The following is an 18,405-nucleotide window of genomic DNA, read 5'->3' as shown; positions in this document are numbered from 1 at the left end:
GTGTGTGTGTGTGTGTGTGTGTGTGTGTGTGTGTGTGTGTGTGTGTGAGTGTGTGAGGGTGCCGATCCCTTGGAGCTGGAGGTACAGTTATGAGCTGCCATGTGGATGCTGGGACTTGGACCTGTGTCCTCTGGAAAAGTAGCCAGTACTCTTAACCACTGAGCTACCTCTCCAACCCTGAGGTGTTTCATGGGCAGCTTCAGAGGATGGAGTCTGGTTGCCTGAGGACATCACTGACCCGCAGCCGCACTTGTGCTCTGTCAGGTACACCGAGAACCAGTCCCTGAGGAGTTGGGGGCATCCGAGTTGACCTCACTCTGCTATGGGGCCAGCCCTCTGCTCTACTGTGGCTCCAGCTCTGGCCAGGTCTGCGTCTGGGACACTGGCACTGGCCACTGCTTCCTGGCCTGGGAGGCTGATGACGGCGAGATTGGTGAATGCCCAACAACCTCTGTAGCCCTACAATGGTGCTGGCTGTTGCAGTGTGGGTAGTGGGCATCCTATACCCACCCTGTTTTCTAGGAGTGCTGCTGTGTTCTGGCTCGAGACTGCTCAGTGGCAGTAACACACGAAGGCTGCGTCTTTGGGCCGTGGGGGTTGTGCCAGAGCTGAGGCGCAAAGGCTCAAGTGCCAGGTGAGCTGCCATGGGCCTCCATTCTGCACCTTCCCTTGAGTTTTGGCTACAGGGTCTCAAATCCCTGATGGACCCTGCAAGCCAGCACTTCTTCTGTAGCACAGCTCTCAAGTGAAGGCTGCCTTACCTGTCTGTCATTAGCTGGGCCCCTCCTTGAGGATACACTCAGGCATAACGTGGGCCTTGCAGGCTGCAGACCAAGGAGAGAGAGGCTTGAAGCCCTTGGCTCTGTAGGGTCTTGATTATTTCACCCAAGAGAGTGCAGCACCAGACTGACGGCTGCTGCTTCACCCATCACCTGGTGGGTCCCGAGCCTCAACACTCCTTTCCCCTATTCAGGTCCAATTCTGTTTTCATGGAGCGTGAGCTGACCCTGGATGGGGCTGTGGTGAGTGCCAGCTTTGACAGTGGCATGGACATGGGTGTAGTGGGCACCACAGCTGGCACGCTCTGGTATATCAACTGGACAGAGGGCACTAGCACCCGCCTCATCAGTGGCCACAGGAGCAAGGTGAGCCCGCTGGACTGCTAAGGATTTCCATCCTGGGCAGGGCAGGGCAGGCTAGGGCGGCAAACCCACCTACTCCCTATGATCATCTGTCTTCAGCTTATGAGTAACACTGAGGCAGACTCAAGTGAGGGCATCTCCTGGGTCCAGGCATCATATATACCAGCCAGGGCCTGGCTGTGCAGTCTTTCCAGAACCTGGCTAGTGTTTCTGTATTTTACTTTTCTTTCTTGTAACTCGTTAATGAACCCACATCACCTGATTAGCACTTCCCATAGGCTGGCTCTGCTGACATCATCAGGGTCCTGCTGTGGAGTCTAGGTGGCAGGAGGCTCCGGCAGGTTCTGGTTGGATCTGCTCATATGTGGTTAGAACTGGTCTGGGTTTTCCAGGTGTGGGCAGGTCTAGCCAGGCCTGTCAGTTGATGGGACTATCTGGATCTATTCATGCTGGACTGTCGTGTGATAGATCATGGTCTGTGTCGGGCTGCAGATTTCTGGCTTCATCCAGGCTTTCTGTCAGTTCTGTCCTTTCTATGGCCAGTCTCCCATTGTTCAGGTAGCTAACATGCTCTCCTGCCCACAAAAAGTTTGGGTCTTGAGCCCTTATCTGTGCTGCCAGTCCCGAGTGCCTTCCAGAACTGAGGGTGGACAGGAGTTCCAGGCCCATAGACTGCGTGACATGAACCTCATGAGCCCACTGTTGGTCAGATGACTAGAACTGGAACTGGAACCCTAACCTTGAATTTTCTCCAAGAGATGTCACATATCCACTTACACTGAATTTCATTGGCTCATGGCATCTGTGCCACCTTTCTCCAAAAATCTTGATTCTCAGTGTGGTGCCCATGAGGTACACATCGGTTTTCCCCATCAAGACATTCCACAGCCTGAATAAAAAGCCACAAAGCTGTTGTGAGCACTGGAGACAGCCGCGTATCTGCTTGTGCTTTTGCTCTCAGTGTGTAGCCTGCTAAAGACAGGTGACCACATTATAAGTTCTCCGTTCTGTCAGTGTTTCCCATGGGTTTCCAAATCTCACCTGCTTAAGGGTTCATCCACACTCTAGGGAGCAGCGTGTGCCTCACATGGAGGTGGTTGGGCAAAGTGGGCTTGGGCAGGAGACAGTTGTTCCTGTGTGGGCAGCCTGGCCTGGAGATCAGGGTAGGAAAGTCCCAGATGGGCATGCCCTCAGCCATACTGGGGTCCCGCAGGTAAACGAGGTGGTCTTCAGCCCCAGTGAGTCTCACTGTGCCACCTGTGGCGAGGATGGGAGCGTGAGGGTGTGGTCTTTGGCCAGCATGGAGCTGGTGATCCAGTTTCAGGTGCTGAACCAGGTAGGTGAGGAGTCCAGGGGGAAATGGTATGTGTTCAAAGCAGGGCCCGGGTCATGTGCCCTGCTCCCACGTGCTGAAGCTGTTGCCTCTGTTGCCTCCCTGGGGAAATGCTGGTTTTCCCCCCTCCATGGGACACTAGAGCTGCCTCTGCCTTGCCTGGACCCCCCCATCCTGTGGACGCCCAGAGCAGCAGCAGGTGGTGGCAGGCTACAGCGATGGCACACTTCGAGTCTTCAGCATCTCTCGGACTGCCATGGAACTCAAGATGCACCCCCACCGGACTGCTCTGACAGCCATTGCCTTCTCCACTGATGGTGAGGGGAGGCAGCTGCAGAGTGTGCCAACCTCATCTAGCCCACACCACACTTCCAGGCCACGGGCTGGGGTCACAGAATGGCAACATAGTCTCCCTGTGGCACAGGTCAGACTATCCTATCTGGAGACAAGGATGGGCTTGTGGCTATCAGCCGCCCCTGCACAGGAATGACCTTCCGCATGCTCAGTGACCATCGGGGCGCTCCAATCTCTGCTATCCAGAGCACAAACAAAGAGGTAAGGCAACCTCAGGTGATGGTGGGGAGGGAGCTAGGGTGCTGTGGGCAGTCAGCAGGTTCTTACATCTCTCATTTTTTCCAGTATGGAGACTTAGGGGTAGAGGGTGCAGAACTGTGGCTGGCTGCAAGTGGGGACCAACGGGTCAGCATCTGGGCCTCTGACTGGCTCCAGGACCGCTGTGAGCTCCTGGAATGGTTGAGCTTTCCTGCACCTGCAATCTCAGAGGTAAGAGTTCCATGGGTAGATGGGTGGGGACTGGAGCCTGCACAACTCATCATAACACACTACTTTTCACAGGCTCCAGGCCTCCCGCCCCCGTCTCTTGCTGCCTTCTGCCCTTGGGATAAGGCGATACTGGTGTGTGTGGGCCTTGGTGCACATGAAGAGGTAGTCTTCTACAGCCTCCGCCAAAAGCAGGTAGGTGGTTATCCAGGGCTGTGTGTCATAGGGTCGTGAGGCTGTGTCCCTAGCAGGACTGTCCATTGTCACGCTGTTTTCCTGCAGGTGGTGCAGAAGACACCGCTGCCCTTCTTTGCCATGTCCTTGAGCCTGTCCCCAGGGTCCCAGCTCATGGTGGTTGGTTTTGCTGGTGAGTGCTGGTAAACACACTTGTGCTGTTTTGGGAAATAGCAAACTGGTTCACCTCTGTGCCTTGGACTTCCCCTCTATGAGGAGGTTGGAGACAGCCCCAGAGAGAGGTGTAAGCTCAAAGGCAAGGTGTAAGTTACCAACTGCAGCACCTGTGCTGGGGCGTATATAGAGGGCAGCCTTGAAGGCTCTCAGTCAGAGCAGGTTTGGGAACATAGAGACCATGGCCCTGTTCCCCTCAGCAGGGTTCCCTGCTATCAGTACTTAGTCAGGCATGGGACACAGAGGATGGGAATCCCCCTGGGTGCTGCCTGGTCCTCCCACCGTCATCTGCCCACAGAATGCATGCTGAGGCTCCTGGACTGTGCATCAGGGACTACCCAGGACTTTGAAGGCCATGATGACGCAGTCCACCTGTGTAGGTTCACCCCGTCTGGAAAACTGCTCTTCACAGCTGCTCACAATGAGATCCTGGTGTGGGAAGTCACTGGCTCCTGAGCAATTGCTAGGAACATAGGCAGAAAAGCCAGGCTCTGGGTTGTTGTATGCTGAGCCAGGATGACTGGGACAATCTTCAGAACTACATTGAGTTTGGGTAAATCTGAAAACATTTAAGGAGGCTGAGGGTGTGGCAGTGTTTTATAATCTGTGAAGATATGGATTTGATCCCCAGAACCACTCCTCCCAAACACAGAAGACTTAGCATACTGTGGAGGTTGCATGAATGTTATTTTATTGTTTTCATTTTGTACAGTTTAAACAAATAAAAATGGCATTTATTATACTCATACATTGTTTTACTGCTCCAAAAATTGCGTCTCTGCATCACTTCTGTCCTGTGCTCAGCCTCTGCCGCTACCGGCAATCCTGTCCTGTCCATTGTCCAGCCTTGCCCTCCACTGGCCTGTCCACCTGAGAAGCTTGTTGGGTCTAAGAGAACTGTCTGCACCACAAGCAGTGTCAGGAGCGTCCCGTGTGGTGGCGCCGTCCCTATCCCACCAGCTGGTGCTGCGTGGGCGGGACCGGAAGTTTGTATGAGGGCGGGACTGGAGACAGGAAGTGCGGGATCCTGCGCGGGTTGAAGGAGAGGGCTAGGGTTGGGGTTGGTATTGGGTCTATTGGGCACGTTCCGGGCCGGGAGGGAGAGTTTGGGGCGCTGCTGCGGGCGGCGGCCATGCGGCGCGACGTACGCATCCTGCTGCTGGGCGAAGGTAGGCGGTAGGGCCGTGGGCAGACAGATGGGGTCGCCGTGACCTCCGCCGTGCTCCTGACTATACTGTTCCCCCCATCCCCACCCGCGCAGCCCAGGTGGGGAAGACTTCTCTGATCCTGTCGCTGGTCGGCGAGGAGTTTCCCGAGGAGGTGCGCCTGCCGGACCGGACACCCGGGGCGGGTGCTAGGCTCTGGACACCCGGGCTGCCCATTCAGTGCTGACCCACCTGTTGCAGGTCCCTGCCCGCGCGGAGGAGATAACCATTCCCGCCGATGTCACCCCGGAGAAGGTGCCCACTCTTATCGTGGATTACTCAGGTATCTCCAAAGGCTGTCCCCAGCCGGTGTGTATTGGGCCTGCAGTCGTTCTGCGTCGAGCCCAACAGCCATTCTACAGCGCTTCTTTTTCTCCCCAGAAGCGGAGCAGACAGAGGAGGAACTTCAGGAGGAGATCCACAAGGTGCAGTGCATCTTGAGGGCCCGTGGGTACAGAGCCCGATTCACTGGTCCCAGCTTGCTGCCACCTAGTCTTTAATCGGCTTCCTGTTCTTCGGAGCTGGATTAGGTGACTGGCAGGGCTTGACCCTGATAATTCAGCTGTGACCTTCAGAGCTGAGTGTTGTTGGATTTCTCAAATCCAACAGGACTTGGGGGAATCAGGACTGGTCCACAGCCTCCATTAGTGCTCAGAGAAAAAAAAGGAAAAACGGAAAACCCACTCTCCTCCTGTTCCCCCAGTACATGGCACCCTAGGCTGTGGTGGATGCCATCTTAATTAGGAGTTACCTGTTGTCAGAGTTCCTAAGTTCCTGAACGCAGGCCTTCGGCCTTCTCTGTGTCCTACAGGTGCAGCTCACTGCTCAGGGTGCACTGTCTCTGTGCTGTTGTCTGCAGCGTCCTTGCTGCTTGTACTAAGATAGAAAGTGAGATTTGGGTCTGGACTGTTCCCTGCCTGTGGCCGGTCAGTCATAAGCACTTGGGACAAGGATGTGCTGACTAGAGCCATGGTGCTGGGGTCTGGTATCTCTTAGGGAGAGCTGACAGGTAGAGGCCTGCTTAGCAAAGGTGGTCTTCCCGGGCCTCAGAATCTGAAGCCCATCCTGCTGTGAGCAAGCACCTGGGACATGCTGGAGTGGACCAGGCTGTCCATAATGAGCAGGCAGACTCTGCTCACCCTGTGTCCTGCTTTCCCTTAGGCAAACGTAGTGTGTGTGGTGTACGATGTGTCTGAAGAGGCCACCATTGAGAAGGTGAGGAAGAGGGCACGCTCCTTGTCCATTCTCAGCCCCATTGCTAGTGCCTGGCGTAGTTGGCGGTTGATCTGTGAAGTATACAGTGGCTCTTGAACCTCGAGCCTTGTTTCCAGCCTTACTTTTTGTTAAGTTTTTCTGGGAGCCCCATATGTCTAAGCTAGGGAGCACTCTCATACCCTAGTCTGCTTGGGGAGGTTGCAGCTGTTGGGGTCAGACAAGTCCCTGTCCGTCATCTGCAGTCTTGCACTGACTTCATCCTGCTCTCCTAAAGCTTGTTTAGCCCCTGAACAAGCTGGTGAGCTGGGCTGGTGAGCGTGTGCACATGATTGCCTCATACTTGGCTTTTGTCTTTCAGATCCGAACCAAGTGGATCCCCCTCGTGAATGGCAGGACTGCGACAGGGCCCAGGTGACCAGCAGGGCCTCAGCTAGCGGGACTAGACCCCACCTGCTCCCCATCCCTGGTGATCATGGCCTCTCTCCCAGGTTGCCCATCATCCTGGTAGGCAATAAGTCAGACCTGCGACCGGGGAGTACCATGGAGTCTGTGCTACCCATCATGAGCCAGTTTCCTGAGATAGAGACCTACGTCGAGGTTAGCAGAGGTTATAGAGGAGGGCTGTGTTAAAACCCTGTAGTAGCTCCTTAAGTCTGCCTTGGATCTGTCCCTGAGCCTGTCCCCACCCTTGTCCAGTGTTCAGCAAAGCACTTGAGGAATATCTCAGAACTGTTCTACTATGCGCAGAAGGCTGTTCTGCACCCCACAGCCCCCCTTTATGACCCTGAGGCTAAACAGGTGAGCAGTGGGCGCGGGACACACACCTACTTCCCCAAGACTCATCTCCAGGTCCATGTGGGGTGTTGGATAAGGAGAGCAAATGGCTGGGAGTGCTGACAGGGTGAACAGGGAAAGGGCCACTTGGTTGTCGTGTCCCTGCAGCTAAGACCTGCATGCGCCCAGGCTCTCACACGCATCTTCAGGCTATCCGATCAGGACCTCGACCACGCGCTCAGCGATGAGGAGCTCAATGCCTTCCAGGTGTGGCCCTGCCCTGACACCCCAGTTGCCTTTGTAAGAGGGTCATCAGGACAGCTGACTGATGTGACACACTTCCTTCCCGGAGGCAGAAGTCCTGCTTTGGCCACCCCCTGGCCCCACAGGCCCTGGATGATGTGAAGAGGGTCGTATGCAAGAATGTGGCAGGTGGTGTACAGGACGACCGGCTGACCCTGGAAGGTGAGACAGACATCATCCTAGGCCCTGGCGTGTGGGGAGTGGCCGGGCTGAGTGCTAGCCCTCCGTCTTTTCACAGGCTTCCTCTTCCTGAACACACTTTTCATCCAGCGTGGCCGGCATGAGACCACGTGGACCATCCTGCGGCGCTTCGGTTACAGTGACTCATTGGAGCTGACGCCTGACTACCTCTGCCCACCGTGAGTTGCAGGCTGGCGGGCAGCAGTGCTTATGCTCTTGGGGTGGGTCCTGCTCAGTGGGCCTCTGTGGGATTGGGGCCCTCAGCACTGGCTTTCTTGACCCGTGACCTGAGCACTCCAGCTTGGCCTTTCAGCACACACTCACAGTCACTCCCCTTGCTGAGCCCCAGCCGTCTGAGCAGAGGGTTTTATTGGGAATGCCCAGGCAGGTCCTGCGCTGTGGCCTGGCTAGACTCCTGGCATCCCCACAGGCTCCATGTACCCCCTGGCTGCAGCACAGAGCTCAACCACCGTGGCTACCAGTTTGTGCAGCGGATCTTTGAAAAGCACGACCAGGTGAACACCATTACCTCACCTGCCCTTTGACCCCTCCCCACCCCCAGGCACATGTTGCCATAGCCCCTCTGCCTATAGGACCACGATGGTGTCCTCTCGCCCACGGAATTACAGAATCTCTTCAGCGTGTTCTCAGTGGCTCCCTGGGGCCCTGAACTCTCCCACACAGTCCCCACTCAGGCTGGCTGGCTGCCCTTGCATGGATATCTCTGCCAGTGGACGTAAGTACCGTACGTGTGCAGCTCCCTGTCTGCTCCTACCCACCCCGTCTTACTCTCCTTAGCACCGTGCCTCCCTTTACTCCCAGCCTGGTGACCTACCTAGATGTCCAGCGCTGCCTTGCACACCTGGGCTACCTGGGCTACCCTACCCTCTGTGAGCAGGACTCCCAGGCACAGGCTATCACAGGTGGGTGACCACTTTTTTGGTCCTGAGGCCTAGCCCCTCCTCTTCCATGGCCAACCCCCTCATGTGAGCTCATCTTTGCAGTTACCCGAGAGAAGAGACTAGACCAGGAGAAAGGGCAGACACAGCGCAACGTTCTTCTGTGTAAGGTCTTGGGAGCCCCAGGAGTGGGCAAATCAGCCTTCTTGCAAGCCTTCCTTGGCCACAGCCTCAGGGTGAGAATTGTGGAAGCCCCAACCCCTCCCCGGGAACTCTAGTGGGCAGGAGAAGTACCACAAGAGAACTCTGGGGCCAGCAAGTCAAGCATCTTTTCTGCTGCCCACGCAGGAAGCCAGAGCCCTCCCTGAGAAACCCCCTATGTACGCCATCAATACAGTGCGGGTCAGCGGACAGGAGAAGTACCTGATTGTGAGTGGGGGACATGCTCCTTGTCCTGAAGGGTAGGCCTGTGACACCCCATGTGGCCCATCCTTCCTCCTAATGGGGCTGCCCCAGGGTGGCCCTTGGGCAACCCAGCCTTGGAGAGGACACTTAAGGCCGCTCTTTGTCCCAGCTATGTGAAGTGAATGACAGCCTGCTGGACAGCTCTCTAGACAGCACCTGTGATGTCGCATGCTTAATGTTTGACAGCAGTGATCCCAAGACCTTTGCGCACTGTGCTACCATATACAAGGCAAGTCCTGCCCTGGGGTCCTGTAGTGGGTTCCCAGCTGTAGCCCAGCTAGATAGGACAACAAACTCAGCTCTCATTTTTTTTTTTTTTTTTTTTTTTTTTCCATTACAGCACCATTACATGGATGGGCAGACCCCCTGCCTTTTTATCTCCTCCAAAGCCGATCTCCCTGAAGGTGTTGCCGCAACAGGCTTGTCACCAGCTGAGTTCTGCCGTAGGCACCGGCTGCCTGCCCCAGCCTCATTCTCCTGCTTGGGACCAGCCCAGCCCAGCACAGATGTCTTCACTCAACTTGCTACCATGGCCACTTTCCCGTGAGTATACCTACCACAGCCTTAGTGTGGGGTAGCTATCCCAGTCTCATCTAGGTACAAAGGTGTCAGAGCTTTAGGGTGGGTCCTATGGCCCAGAGAGCTATGCTGGGTGTCCTCCTCTGGCTTAGCCTCCGGCTGCTTGGGTCCCGGGTTTTTTAGCATTGGGCTTTTAGTACATGCCTTGAACATTTGTCTTTCCACAGACACCTGGTCCACACAGAGCTGCACCCCACCTCCTTCTGGCTGCGAGGAATGCTTGTGGCTGTTGGGACTGCGGTGGCCGCTGTCCTTAGCTTCTCACTCTACAAGGTCCTAGTGAAGAGCCGATGATGAAGGACCCATGAGCCTCTCCTGACCCAGGCACAGCACACTGTGGTGCCTTGTGAGGTCCCATACTGTAGAGGAGTATGGGCTTTCAGCCTGGTGGTGTAATGGCTGTGTGGCTAGAGTCCCCGGGACTGATGTGGGGTACCTGCTCAGGGACTTGGTGTCTAAACCTTCATGTCCAAAAATCTGTTGTCCTCTAACAGGGCTGTGTTTTGCCCTGTCCCGCTGAGCCTGGGGGCACAGGTGGCAGGTGTAAGGCCTTGGTCTTAAAGGGAGTATTGTGTATTAGGGGCTGGGCTGTGGGGGAGGTGGCCAGTGACCAGGACCTGGAGTTCTCAGGGTGCTTCCTCCTTCCTGGCTTTGCAAAGTCAGTGGGCATGGGGCCAAGAGGTTTTGGCTGAATCGGGGAGGGGCCTGATAGTCACAGAGTTCCCCACCTTTCTGTCTAGTGTCAAGCCTTATCCACACTCCAGCTATAGAGCAAGTGGAATTGAGTTTCCTGATTAAACTTCACTTGTTTCCATCTTGGCTTTTGACTTCTCAAGGCAGCTTTTTTTTTTTTTTTTTTTTTTTTATTATTGCTTGTTTTTATGTGTCTGAGTGTTTTACCTGAATATATTTAAGTGCATTTGGGTGTGTGCCAGGTGCCAGTGCAAGCTAAGTGGGTGTGTCAAATTCCTCTGGAACTGTAGTTAACTGATGATTGTAAGCCACCATGTGGATGTTTGGAACAAACCCAGGTCCTTGCAGGAGCAGCAAGTGCTCTTGCCCATCAAGCCATCTCTCCAGCTCCATGAAGATGGCTTTTCTTCATTCAATCTAAATGTGACTTTGTCTTTGTGTGGGTTGCAAATGTCACTTGATCCTTCTGTCTCTCCCTGTTCCTGGGTCCCGATCCTGAGATCTTACTAGACACAGAGATTTAATTGCTATGGAAGATCCAGTTGGGGTCTGCTGTCCAGTAATGTCACTATCCATCAGTGTGTATCTCTGTGTGTTTGTGACAGATCCAATCCACATGTCCATTTCTTCCCTGGGAATGTAGCTTCTGTGTTGTGGGTTCATTACCCCAAACTTCAGCCCAGTCAGCTTGCCTCTGGCTGAGCTGCAAACCTGGCTTTATGTGCAGCCTGCCTCTGAGAACCTAGGCCTTACGCACAGCCTGGCTGTTACAAGTAAGGGACAGCCACAGATCTCAAGCCTGGCCAGACGCAAGGGGGAGAATGACTGCTGGGCTCAGAGTTGTTCTTTTAACGTGGCCTACCGCCAAGGACACCCAAACAGGAGTCCACACATTCAAATAACCAGTGTGTGGGCAGGTGGGTACTCCTCTGCCCAAGAATGTCTACCTAATGGGGATCCCTGAAAGGTAAGGCCCCTCCCCTCTGCTAACGTCCCAACTTACTGGTCTTACATTCCCACTAAGCATCTGGGCAGGATGCTGTATTCCCTACGGAGGCTCATCAGGCAGGAATAACTGCCGTAGCATCTCTGCAGCAGCAGATTCTGTTTTTTGAGTTGATACTTGGAAAGGTTGCCATGGTTACACTATCCATTAGTCGGTTACCTTCACTGTCCTCTGGAGCAAATCCCCTCCCTTATTCAAGCTGCAGTCCTACCTTGAGACAGCTATCCTTGGGTCTTTTTTTGAGTATCCCTGTCTTGAATTCTTTACTGGAGGTCCTACTGTCTTAAATCCAGTGCGGGGGGACTTGGTTAGGGCTCCCGGGCTTAGCCATGAGCAGGGGCAAGGGTGTCAGTCTTAGTCTGAGCAGTGGCAATGCCTTGCAGACTGGTGCCTGAACTGCATTGTGGGTCCTGGGCTTCTTTGCTGGAACAGTGCAAAATAAGGACAAGTGCGGCTACTGCAAGCAGCTCCAGCTCAGGAGAAAGTCAGTGCGATTGGGGAACAAATGGACCTTGACCTCCTGGGGATGGGTCACATGCATATTTTTAGTCAGGAGACGCTTCCTAGAGGAGGTAATAAACATACAGAAACCAGAAAGGCTGCCTAAGAGGGATATTGGGTGCTGCAGGTTCCCAGCTATAGCCTCCTGGGAGAAGCTTCCGCAGCACGCAGTGCAAGAACTGCACGCAGGCAGTGGTTCTGGGTTGAGCTCTTCGATGGGGGACGGTTCTACTCAGGATGTGAGTAGAGTCAGGGCAGTGCTGTGCGCGTGTAGGGTACGCGCGTGCTCCGGATCTGTGTGCGCGCTCGCGTGCGCGCGCGGGGCTGGCATCTCGGTGACGGTGTGACGCTGTCTGAGCTCGGTGCGCGCAGAGCAGAGCGGGCGGGCGGAGCGGGCCGGCCGGGGCGGAGCGGAGCGGTCCGCAGAGCAGCCCCTCCCGGCCTCGGCCGACCCCCGGCCCTCGGCCCGGCTCTATGGACAGGAGCTCGCTGCTGCAGCTCATCCAGGAGCAGGTGCGTGGTGGGTGGGAGCTGGCATTGCCTTGGCACCCTTCCAGCCGGTGAGGGGCTCAGGGGGAGGGACCATGTTCGCAGAAGGCCCTTCCAGGCAGCCGCCTCCAAAACCCCCCTTTCTGCACGACCTTGGCCTCTGAGATGAGACTCCGGACCCTAGGGAAAGGTCCGGCTTCATCGGGTTTTCACAAAAAGCTGGGGAAGGAGGGTGGTGTTCCTTGGACCTAGGTCCTCCCCCTTTCTAGGACTGGTAGGGTGAATATGAGGTGGTAGAGCATCCAAACCAGGCACCTTGCCCTGCCAAGGCCTGGGAAAAAGCTGGTTCTAGCAAACAGGCACTGACTGCCACAAAGGTCCAGCCTTCCTAGCCAGCCTGTCTCAGCCCTGTGGCTGGGGGTTGGCCCACCCTCTACTCCCCCACCACAGCAGCTGGATCCTGAGAACACAGGCTTCATCGGTGCGGACACCTTCGCTGGTCTGGTACACAGCCATGAGCTGCCCCTGGACCCCACCAAGTTGGACATGTTGGTGGCTCTGGCTCAGAGCAACGAGCGGGGCCAGGTCTGCTACCAGGAGCTGGTGGACCTGGTCAGTGCCATGGTGTGTGGGCAGCAGGGGAGGGCCCCAGGCCTGGTCAAGCACAGCACCCTGATTAAAGCCGGGTGGGCACGCAGCTTTTTACTGGGTAGGGCTTACAGACCTGGGCAGCGTGGAACAGAACCTCAGACTGTTGGCCACACAGCCAAATAGGACAGGCTTCCACAGGAACAGTGCTGTCACCCACTCTAAAACTCCTGCCCTTCAGATCAGCAGCAAGCGCTCCAGCAGCTTCAAGAGGGCCATTGCTAATGGACAACGGGCGCTGCCCCGGGACGGACTGCTAGATGAGCCAGGCCTGGGCGTCTACAAGCGGTTTGTGCGATACGTGGCCTACGAGATCCTGCCCTGTGAGGTGGACCGCCGCTGGTACTTCTACCGGCACCGCAGCTGCCCGCCCCCCGTGTTCATGGCCTCTGTCACCCTTGCCCAGGTGGGCCTGCCCACATGCTGCCCCAGGGCCTCCTGAGTCCCTAGTCATGACCAGCTCTAACACTAGTGTCCCCAGATCATCGTGTTCCTGTGCTACGGGGCACGCCTCAACAAGTGGGTGCTCCAGACCTACCACCCGGAATACATGAAGAGCCCTCTGGTGTACCACCCGGGACACCGTGCTCGCGCCTGGCGCTTCCTCACCTACATGTTCATGCATGTTGGGTAAGTGACCCCCAGCCCCTGCCCGTTGACTCTGAAGGCTTAACTCCCCCACAGAAGAGGGGTTGCACTGCCCGAGGGGGTCTGGGAGCAGGCAGGGCACACATCCTACCAACCCTCCGCAATGCTCCTTTGTGGCCAGGCTGGAGCAGCTGGGGTTCAACGCCCTCTTGCAGCTGATGATTGGGGTGCCCCTGGAGATGGTACACGGCGTACTTCGCATCAGCCTGCTCTACCTGGCAGGTGTGCTGGCAGGTGAGACAAGCACGCCAGTGGGTGGGTCCCCGTTTACTTCGCTTGGTGAAGTGAGGGCCAGCTGTGCCCTTACCTCTCCCTTTGCCCACAGGCTCCCTGACTGTCTCTATCACAGACATGCGCGCCCCTGTGGTAGGGGGCTCTGGAGGGGTCTATGCCCTGTGCTCAGCACACCTGGCCAATGTTGTCATGGTAATGGGACTGCCCTCCTGGGGAGGCGGGAAGGGGCCCCCTGGACACGCTTCACAGCCTGTCTGCCTGCCCCCATCAGAACTGGGCTGGGATGCGGTGTCCGTACAAGCTGCTGAGGATGGTGCTGGCTCTGGTGTGCAGTGAGTAGTGGGGCAGGTGGGGCGCTGGGAGGCCCTCCTCCTGCAGACGGGGCCCCTCCCACCTGTTGCTCCCTCTGCAGTGAGTTCCGAAGTGGGCCGGGCTGTGTGGCTCCGCTTCTCCCCGCCACTGCCTGCCTCAGGTCCACAGCCCAGCTTCATGGCACACCTGGCTGGTGCAGTGGTAGGTGTAAGCATGGGCCTTACCATCCTTCGGAGCTATGAGGAGCGCCTGAGGGACCAGTGCGGCTGGTGGGTGGTGCTACTTGCCTATGGCACCTTCCTGCTTTTCGCCATCTTCTGGAACGTCTTTGCCTATGACCTGCTGGGTGCCGATATCCCCCCTCCACCATGACCTGCTCCCTAGGGCCATATGGCTAGAGCCTGGCCTGCAGTGGGTCAGCCACCAGGTGGGCCTGCATGTCTGCCCTCTATGAATGGACCTCTCAGCTGCTTTTCCCCACAGGGGCAGGCAGGCCCTGTGATCCCCCAGGTTGAGGCCAAGTCTTTCCGAAGACCTTGCTGCCCCTCCCAAGGCCTTTCCGGGGGGAGGGGTGCTACTAGGCCAAGGCTGGGTGGAGGTCCTTGAATGTGACCCTAGAGGAGACCCCCCTCCTTCCCCACAGACCCCCAGGACTTGCAGTCTGAGCCTTTTTGGAGAATGAATAAATATTTTACACAGCACTAGGTAGCTGTCCTGGGGCTCTGCAAGCTTGTCTGCCCCTTCACCCAGACTGTATGGGACACCTCCCCTCCAGGATGGTCTGTACTCCCTTCTCCCTTGAAGCTCTGCACCTGTCATGAGGTGGTGGTGGTTTTACTCCTCCTAGCTAGGGCCAAAAGAGTCCACACAGGGGCACTTGGGAAAAGACTGTGGACTTCCAGGTCAGGCCAAGTTCAGCAACGGTTTATTGTGCTCCAAGAGCTTCCAATCTCTTGTTCTTTCAGCCTCCCTTCCAAAGGCAAGCCCACGGCAGAGGCAGGTTCACTTGGCCTGGGTCCTGTAATTCCTGGCAGGGGAGGCCTAGTTGGGGTGAAGTTCAGGAGTGGGTCCAGGTATATAGCTTCTGCCCCATAGTCTGCAGTGCCGTCTCGTCTCCACAAGATGAAGCGTCTACAGCCTTAAGGCACTCACTAGTGAGGACCACAAGGGTTCTGGGGTCGAGTTACTAGCCACTTGAACCCTGATGGGGTTCTGGGTGACGGCCCAGACCTCAGCAACTGGCTCACCTTGGCTCAGAGATTACAGTGCATTCTTGCCCCAGGGACACAAGCAGCAAAAAGTGCTTGAGTGTGTACTGCAGGCTTAGCAAACTAGGCACTGTGTCCAAAGCCTCTTCGTATACAAAAGCGGCTCCTTCAGAAACCCCTGCCGCCAGAACCACTGCAAGGAGTGACGGGCGGGGGGGGGGGGGGGGGGGGGGGGGGAGGGCTGGGGATAGCTTCTTTGAGCTAAACCTCCTAGAATCCCCACCCAACTTGGGGGGAAAAAAAAAGTTCCCTACTCACTCGAGGCAGTGCCAGAAACCAGGCAGCGAAGTTTGACTGCGGGGCGCACATCGGCAGAAAGCCGAGTTCTGCTCCTCCGAGTTCGGGGTGGGGGGGGTTGGCAGCCAAAAGCTGACGCAGCAGCGGCTAGAAATGGCCTATCTACAGACTATGGGGTCAAAGGGTCTTGGTGCAGCCGCTCTCCAAGGAAACCTCCTGGCCCCGCCCTTGAAGAAGCTCCTCCCTATGACCGCAAGAAGGGGACAGTCCAGCCGCACACCCGCAGCTTCCTCTATAGCAACCGCAGCAGGTCCTTTCGTGTCAACGTGTCACGTGCTTGCTTCTCAGCCATTAATGGCCGCGGGCTGCTCCTCCCGATTCCCGGGGAAGCCCCGCGAGGGCGGTCTGACCTATTGGCCTCCCTCCCTCTCCTTCCCTCAGTTCCGCCGTCCTACCAGCGGTCCAGACGCTCCCAGACTCCCGTGTAAGGCCGCGCTCGGTGCGCCCCTTCCCAAGGACCGCTGCCACGTTCGCTTGGAGTGGGCAGGAGGGCGGGACTTGAAGGCCAAGGGGGCGGAGCCTTGGACTGACTAGTGAGGGGTAGGCTGGTTACTGTGGGGCGGGGCCGGTAGAGAGCGGGGCCGCAGCACAACGCAGAGCTTTGCGAACCAGCTCCCTAGCCGCGAGGCTCCGCCTTTGCTCACGTGTCCTCATGCCAGCTCCGCCCCACGCCGGAAGTTCCGGTGGCGGATCGCCGATCGGGCGGAGCTGATCGCTGCGCGGGCTGCGAGATCTAGGTGGCCGGGCGCGGAGCCCAAGCCGTGCCGCGCGGCGCCATGAAGGGCAAGGAGGAAAAGGAGGGCGGCGCGCGGCTGGGCACTGGCGGCGGCAGCCCTGATAAAAGCCCGAGTGCGCAGGAGCTCAAGGAGCAGGGGAACCGGCTCTTCGTGGGCCGCAAGTACCCGGAGGCGGCGGCCTGCTACGGCCGCGCCATCGTGAGTGCGGGGGGCGGGGGCGGGGGCGGGGCCCGATGTGCCTCCCTGTTCTGTGATTCCGGGCTGATTTCTGGCAGCGGGGACTCGAAGCCTAGCTTGTCCCCCCGGCCTCCGAATGGCAGTTCCCGAGCCCAGGGCTGGTTGACTGGGAACTGGCGAGTGGGTGCTTGGTTGAGGCAGGCTAGGATAACACCAAGAACCCTTGCCCCTTGAGGCTCCCATGCCCAAAGCCAGGAGAGAGGTTCTGGGAGATTTTCACAAAAGCAGTTGGAGTCAAAAGAGCACAACACAGGGTCCAGAGATCTGACAATTCGGATATCTCCAGTTTCCCGATTCCAGCCATGGGCCCCAGAGCTGGAGCATTACCCGATCGTTAGCTTTCGGCTTGCTAGGTGAGAGGGGTCCAGATGAGCACACACTCTTTGTTACCTGGCCTTGGTCTCCAGACCCGGAACCCACTTGTGGCAGTGTACTACACCAACCGGGCCCTGTGCTATCTGAAGATGCAGCAGCCTGAACAAGCACTTGCTGACTGCCGGAGAGCCCTGGAGCTGGATGGGCAGTCTGTGAAGGCGCACTTCTTCCTTGGGCAGTGCCAGCTAGAGATGGAGAGTTATGATGAGGCCATTGCCAATCTGCAGCGAGGTGGGCTGACAAGATGCCAGGTTGTGGGCACCATGGGGCTAGGATTGCTGACAAATGTAACCTACTAAAGTGTCCACTCCCCCAGCCTATAGTTTGGCCAAGGAGCAACGACTCAACTTTGGGGATGATATTCCTAGTGCCCTTCGCATTGCTAAGAAGAAGCGCTGGAACAGTATTGAGGAACGTCGCATCCACCAGGAGAGTGAGCTGCACTCTTATCTCACCAGGCTCATTGCTGCTGAGCGAGAGAGGTGGGTCCCGCCCCCAACAGGCTACTCTCTCAGGTTGACAGTGAGTCATCAACACAAGTGTTTATTGAAGGACAGCATCTGGCACAAATGGGAAGCCCAGGAGGAAAGAGGCCTGAGATGGGGAGGGCTCGGTCCTTTTCCTGGTCAGGGACATTGCTGACTGGCTTCTGGTTAACACCCAGGGAACTGGAAGAGTGTCAGCGGAACCATGAGGGTGATGAAGATGATGGCCACATCCGTGCCCAGCAGGCCTGCATTGAGGCCAAGCACGTGAGGGTGCCCCTAGTCCACATGTGGGTCATTGTGTGTGTGTTTTTGTGTGTGGCATGGAAAGTGCCCCAACCTATGGTGGATTCTGTTGGCCCATGCATGACATGAGTGCCCTGGTGGACATAGGGTGTGTGTGTCTGTGTGGAGGAGATATGAGTTGCCCACACATGGCACTCAACTCTGCAGGATAAATACTTGGCAGACATGGATGAGCTCTTCTCTCAGGTGGACGAGAAAAGAAAGGTGAGTATTCCTTTAAGCCATGGGCAGGCGCTGTCCAGTGACTCCCTTTCCCAGTTGCAGACAGTCTCTCCCATTATGCTGTAGAAGCGAGATATCCCTGACTACTTGTGTGGCAAGATAAGCTTTGAGCTGATGCGGGAACCCTGCATCACACCCAGTGGTATCACCTATGACCGGAAGGACATTGAGGAGCACCTACAGGTGAGGGTCTGTGGTGCCTTGGGCCCAGGATCAGGGGCACGCCCATCCCGTTGGACACTCTGACTCTGTTGTTGTTGCAGCGTGTGGGTCACTTTGACCCTGTGACCCGGAGCCCTCTGACCCAGGAACAGCTCATCCCCAACTTGGCCATGAAGGAAGTCATTGATGCATTCATCTCTGAGAACGGCTGGGTAGAGGACTACTGAGGCCCCATGTCCTACCTGGCACCCTGGCCCAGGAGGGTCTGGGGACAGAAGCTCCAGTCCCTGTATATAGTTTGAGTCCCTGGGCCTGCCCCCATCAGTCCTCCTGATGGGTTCTGAACTGCTCCCCTTCTCGGCATACCCCTTGCTGGGCCATGAGCCTCCCTTGTCCCCCTTCTGGGCTGGAAAGTGGGTGAGGGTGGGCTGAGGTTGCTGCTGCTGCCACTGTCCTGTAATAAAGTCTGTGAGCACTACATTGGCATGTGCTGGTGCAGGGG

At 56.8% G+C, this 18,405-nt stretch overlaps 4 protein-coding genes across 8 annotated transcripts in view; all 4 read left to right on the top strand.

The window, feature by feature from the left end:
- Wdr90 (WD repeat domain 90) overlaps window positions 1-4,399 on the top strand; it is an 18,056-nt gene extending 13,657 nt beyond the window's left edge. For both annotated transcript variants that reach the window (XM_055604683.1, XM_055604682.1), the window contains exons 32-41: window positions 265-433; window positions 523-634; window positions 974-1,145; window positions 2,356-2,478; window positions 2,618-2,792; window positions 2,900-3,030; window positions 3,115-3,258; window positions 3,331-3,450; window positions 3,538-3,622; window positions 3,962-4,399. In XM_055604683.1, the coding sequence (XP_055460658.1) occupies window positions 265-433; window positions 523-634; window positions 974-1,145; window positions 2,356-2,478; window positions 2,618-2,792; window positions 2,900-3,030; window positions 3,115-3,258; window positions 3,331-3,450; window positions 3,538-3,622; window positions 3,962-4,119 (1,389 nt within the window). In that variant the 3' untranslated portion in view covers window positions 4,120-4,399. The remainder of the gene's footprint in view (window positions 1-264; window positions 434-522; window positions 635-973; window positions 1,146-2,355; window positions 2,479-2,617; window positions 2,793-2,899; window positions 3,031-3,114; window positions 3,259-3,330; window positions 3,451-3,537; window positions 3,623-3,961) is intronic.
- A 282-nt stretch (window positions 4,400-4,681) lies between these two features.
- Window positions 4,682-10,097, top strand: Rhot2 (ras homolog family member T2). 2 transcript variants are annotated; one of them, XM_055604727.1, is made up of 19 exons: window positions 4,682-4,832; window positions 4,925-4,983; window positions 5,070-5,151; window positions 5,250-5,293; window positions 6,030-6,083; window positions 6,442-6,494; window positions 6,572-6,680; window positions 6,780-6,881; window positions 7,026-7,124; window positions 7,214-7,322; window positions 7,399-7,519; window positions 7,771-7,855; window positions 7,934-8,076; window positions 8,163-8,263; window positions 8,345-8,475; window positions 8,588-8,668; window positions 8,814-8,933; window positions 9,045-9,247; window positions 9,451-10,097. In XM_055604727.1, the coding sequence occupies exons 1-19, from the start codon at window positions 4,796-4,798 to the stop codon at window positions 9,575-9,577; spliced, it is 1,860 nt and encodes a 619-aa protein (XP_055460702.1). In that variant the 5' UTR covers window positions 4,682-4,795; the 3' UTR covers window positions 9,578-10,097. The 2 variants fall into 2 exon arrangements, with proteins under 2 accessions (XP_055460702.1, XP_055460701.1); XM_055604726.1 differs by having other exon boundaries at window positions 4,723-4,832; window positions 7,047-7,124.
- Window positions 10,098-11,687: 1,590 nt separating this feature from the next.
- Window positions 11,688-14,518, top strand: Rhbdl1 (rhomboid like 1). Of its 3 annotated transcripts, none has more exons than XM_055604425.1 (8): window positions 11,688-11,996; window positions 12,423-12,596; window positions 12,802-13,026; window positions 13,102-13,250; window positions 13,390-13,502; window positions 13,594-13,694; window positions 13,774-13,834; window positions 13,915-14,518. In XM_055604425.1, exons 1-8 carry the CDS (start codon window positions 11,958-11,960, stop codon window positions 14,184-14,186), a joined length of 1,134 nt encoding a protein of 377 aa, XP_055460400.1. In that variant the 5' UTR covers window positions 11,688-11,957; the 3' UTR covers window positions 14,187-14,518. The 3 variants fall into 3 exon arrangements, with proteins under 3 accessions (XP_055460400.1, XP_055460401.1, XP_055460402.1); XM_055604426.1 differs by having other exon boundaries at window positions 11,690-11,996; window positions 12,423-12,584; XM_055604427.1 differs by lacking the exon at window positions 12,423-12,596 and having other exon boundaries at window positions 11,690-11,996.
- A 1,446-nt stretch (window positions 14,519-15,964) lies between these two features.
- On the top strand, window positions 15,965-18,381 carry Stub1 (STIP1 homology and U-box containing protein 1). The gene is made up of 7 exons (XM_055604424.1): window positions 15,965-16,314; window positions 16,761-16,959; window positions 17,045-17,210; window positions 17,393-17,480; window positions 17,667-17,723; window positions 17,808-17,924; window positions 18,005-18,381. The coding sequence occupies exons 1-7, from the start codon at window positions 16,156-16,158 to the stop codon at window positions 18,128-18,130; spliced, it is 912 nt and encodes a 303-aa protein (XP_055460399.1). The 5' UTR covers window positions 15,965-16,155; the 3' UTR covers window positions 18,131-18,381.
- Window positions 18,382-18,405: the final 24 nt, after the last annotated feature.

This window comes from Psammomys obesus, unplaced genomic scaffold (assembly GCF_907164565.1).
Source record: "Psammomys obesus unplaced genomic scaffold, mPsaObe1.curated_primary_1811, whole genome shotgun sequence".
NCBI classification, from domain to species: Eukaryota; Metazoa; Chordata; class Mammalia; order Rodentia; family Muridae; genus Psammomys; species Psammomys obesus.
This window is presented reverse-complemented; position numbering and strand designations above follow the sequence as displayed.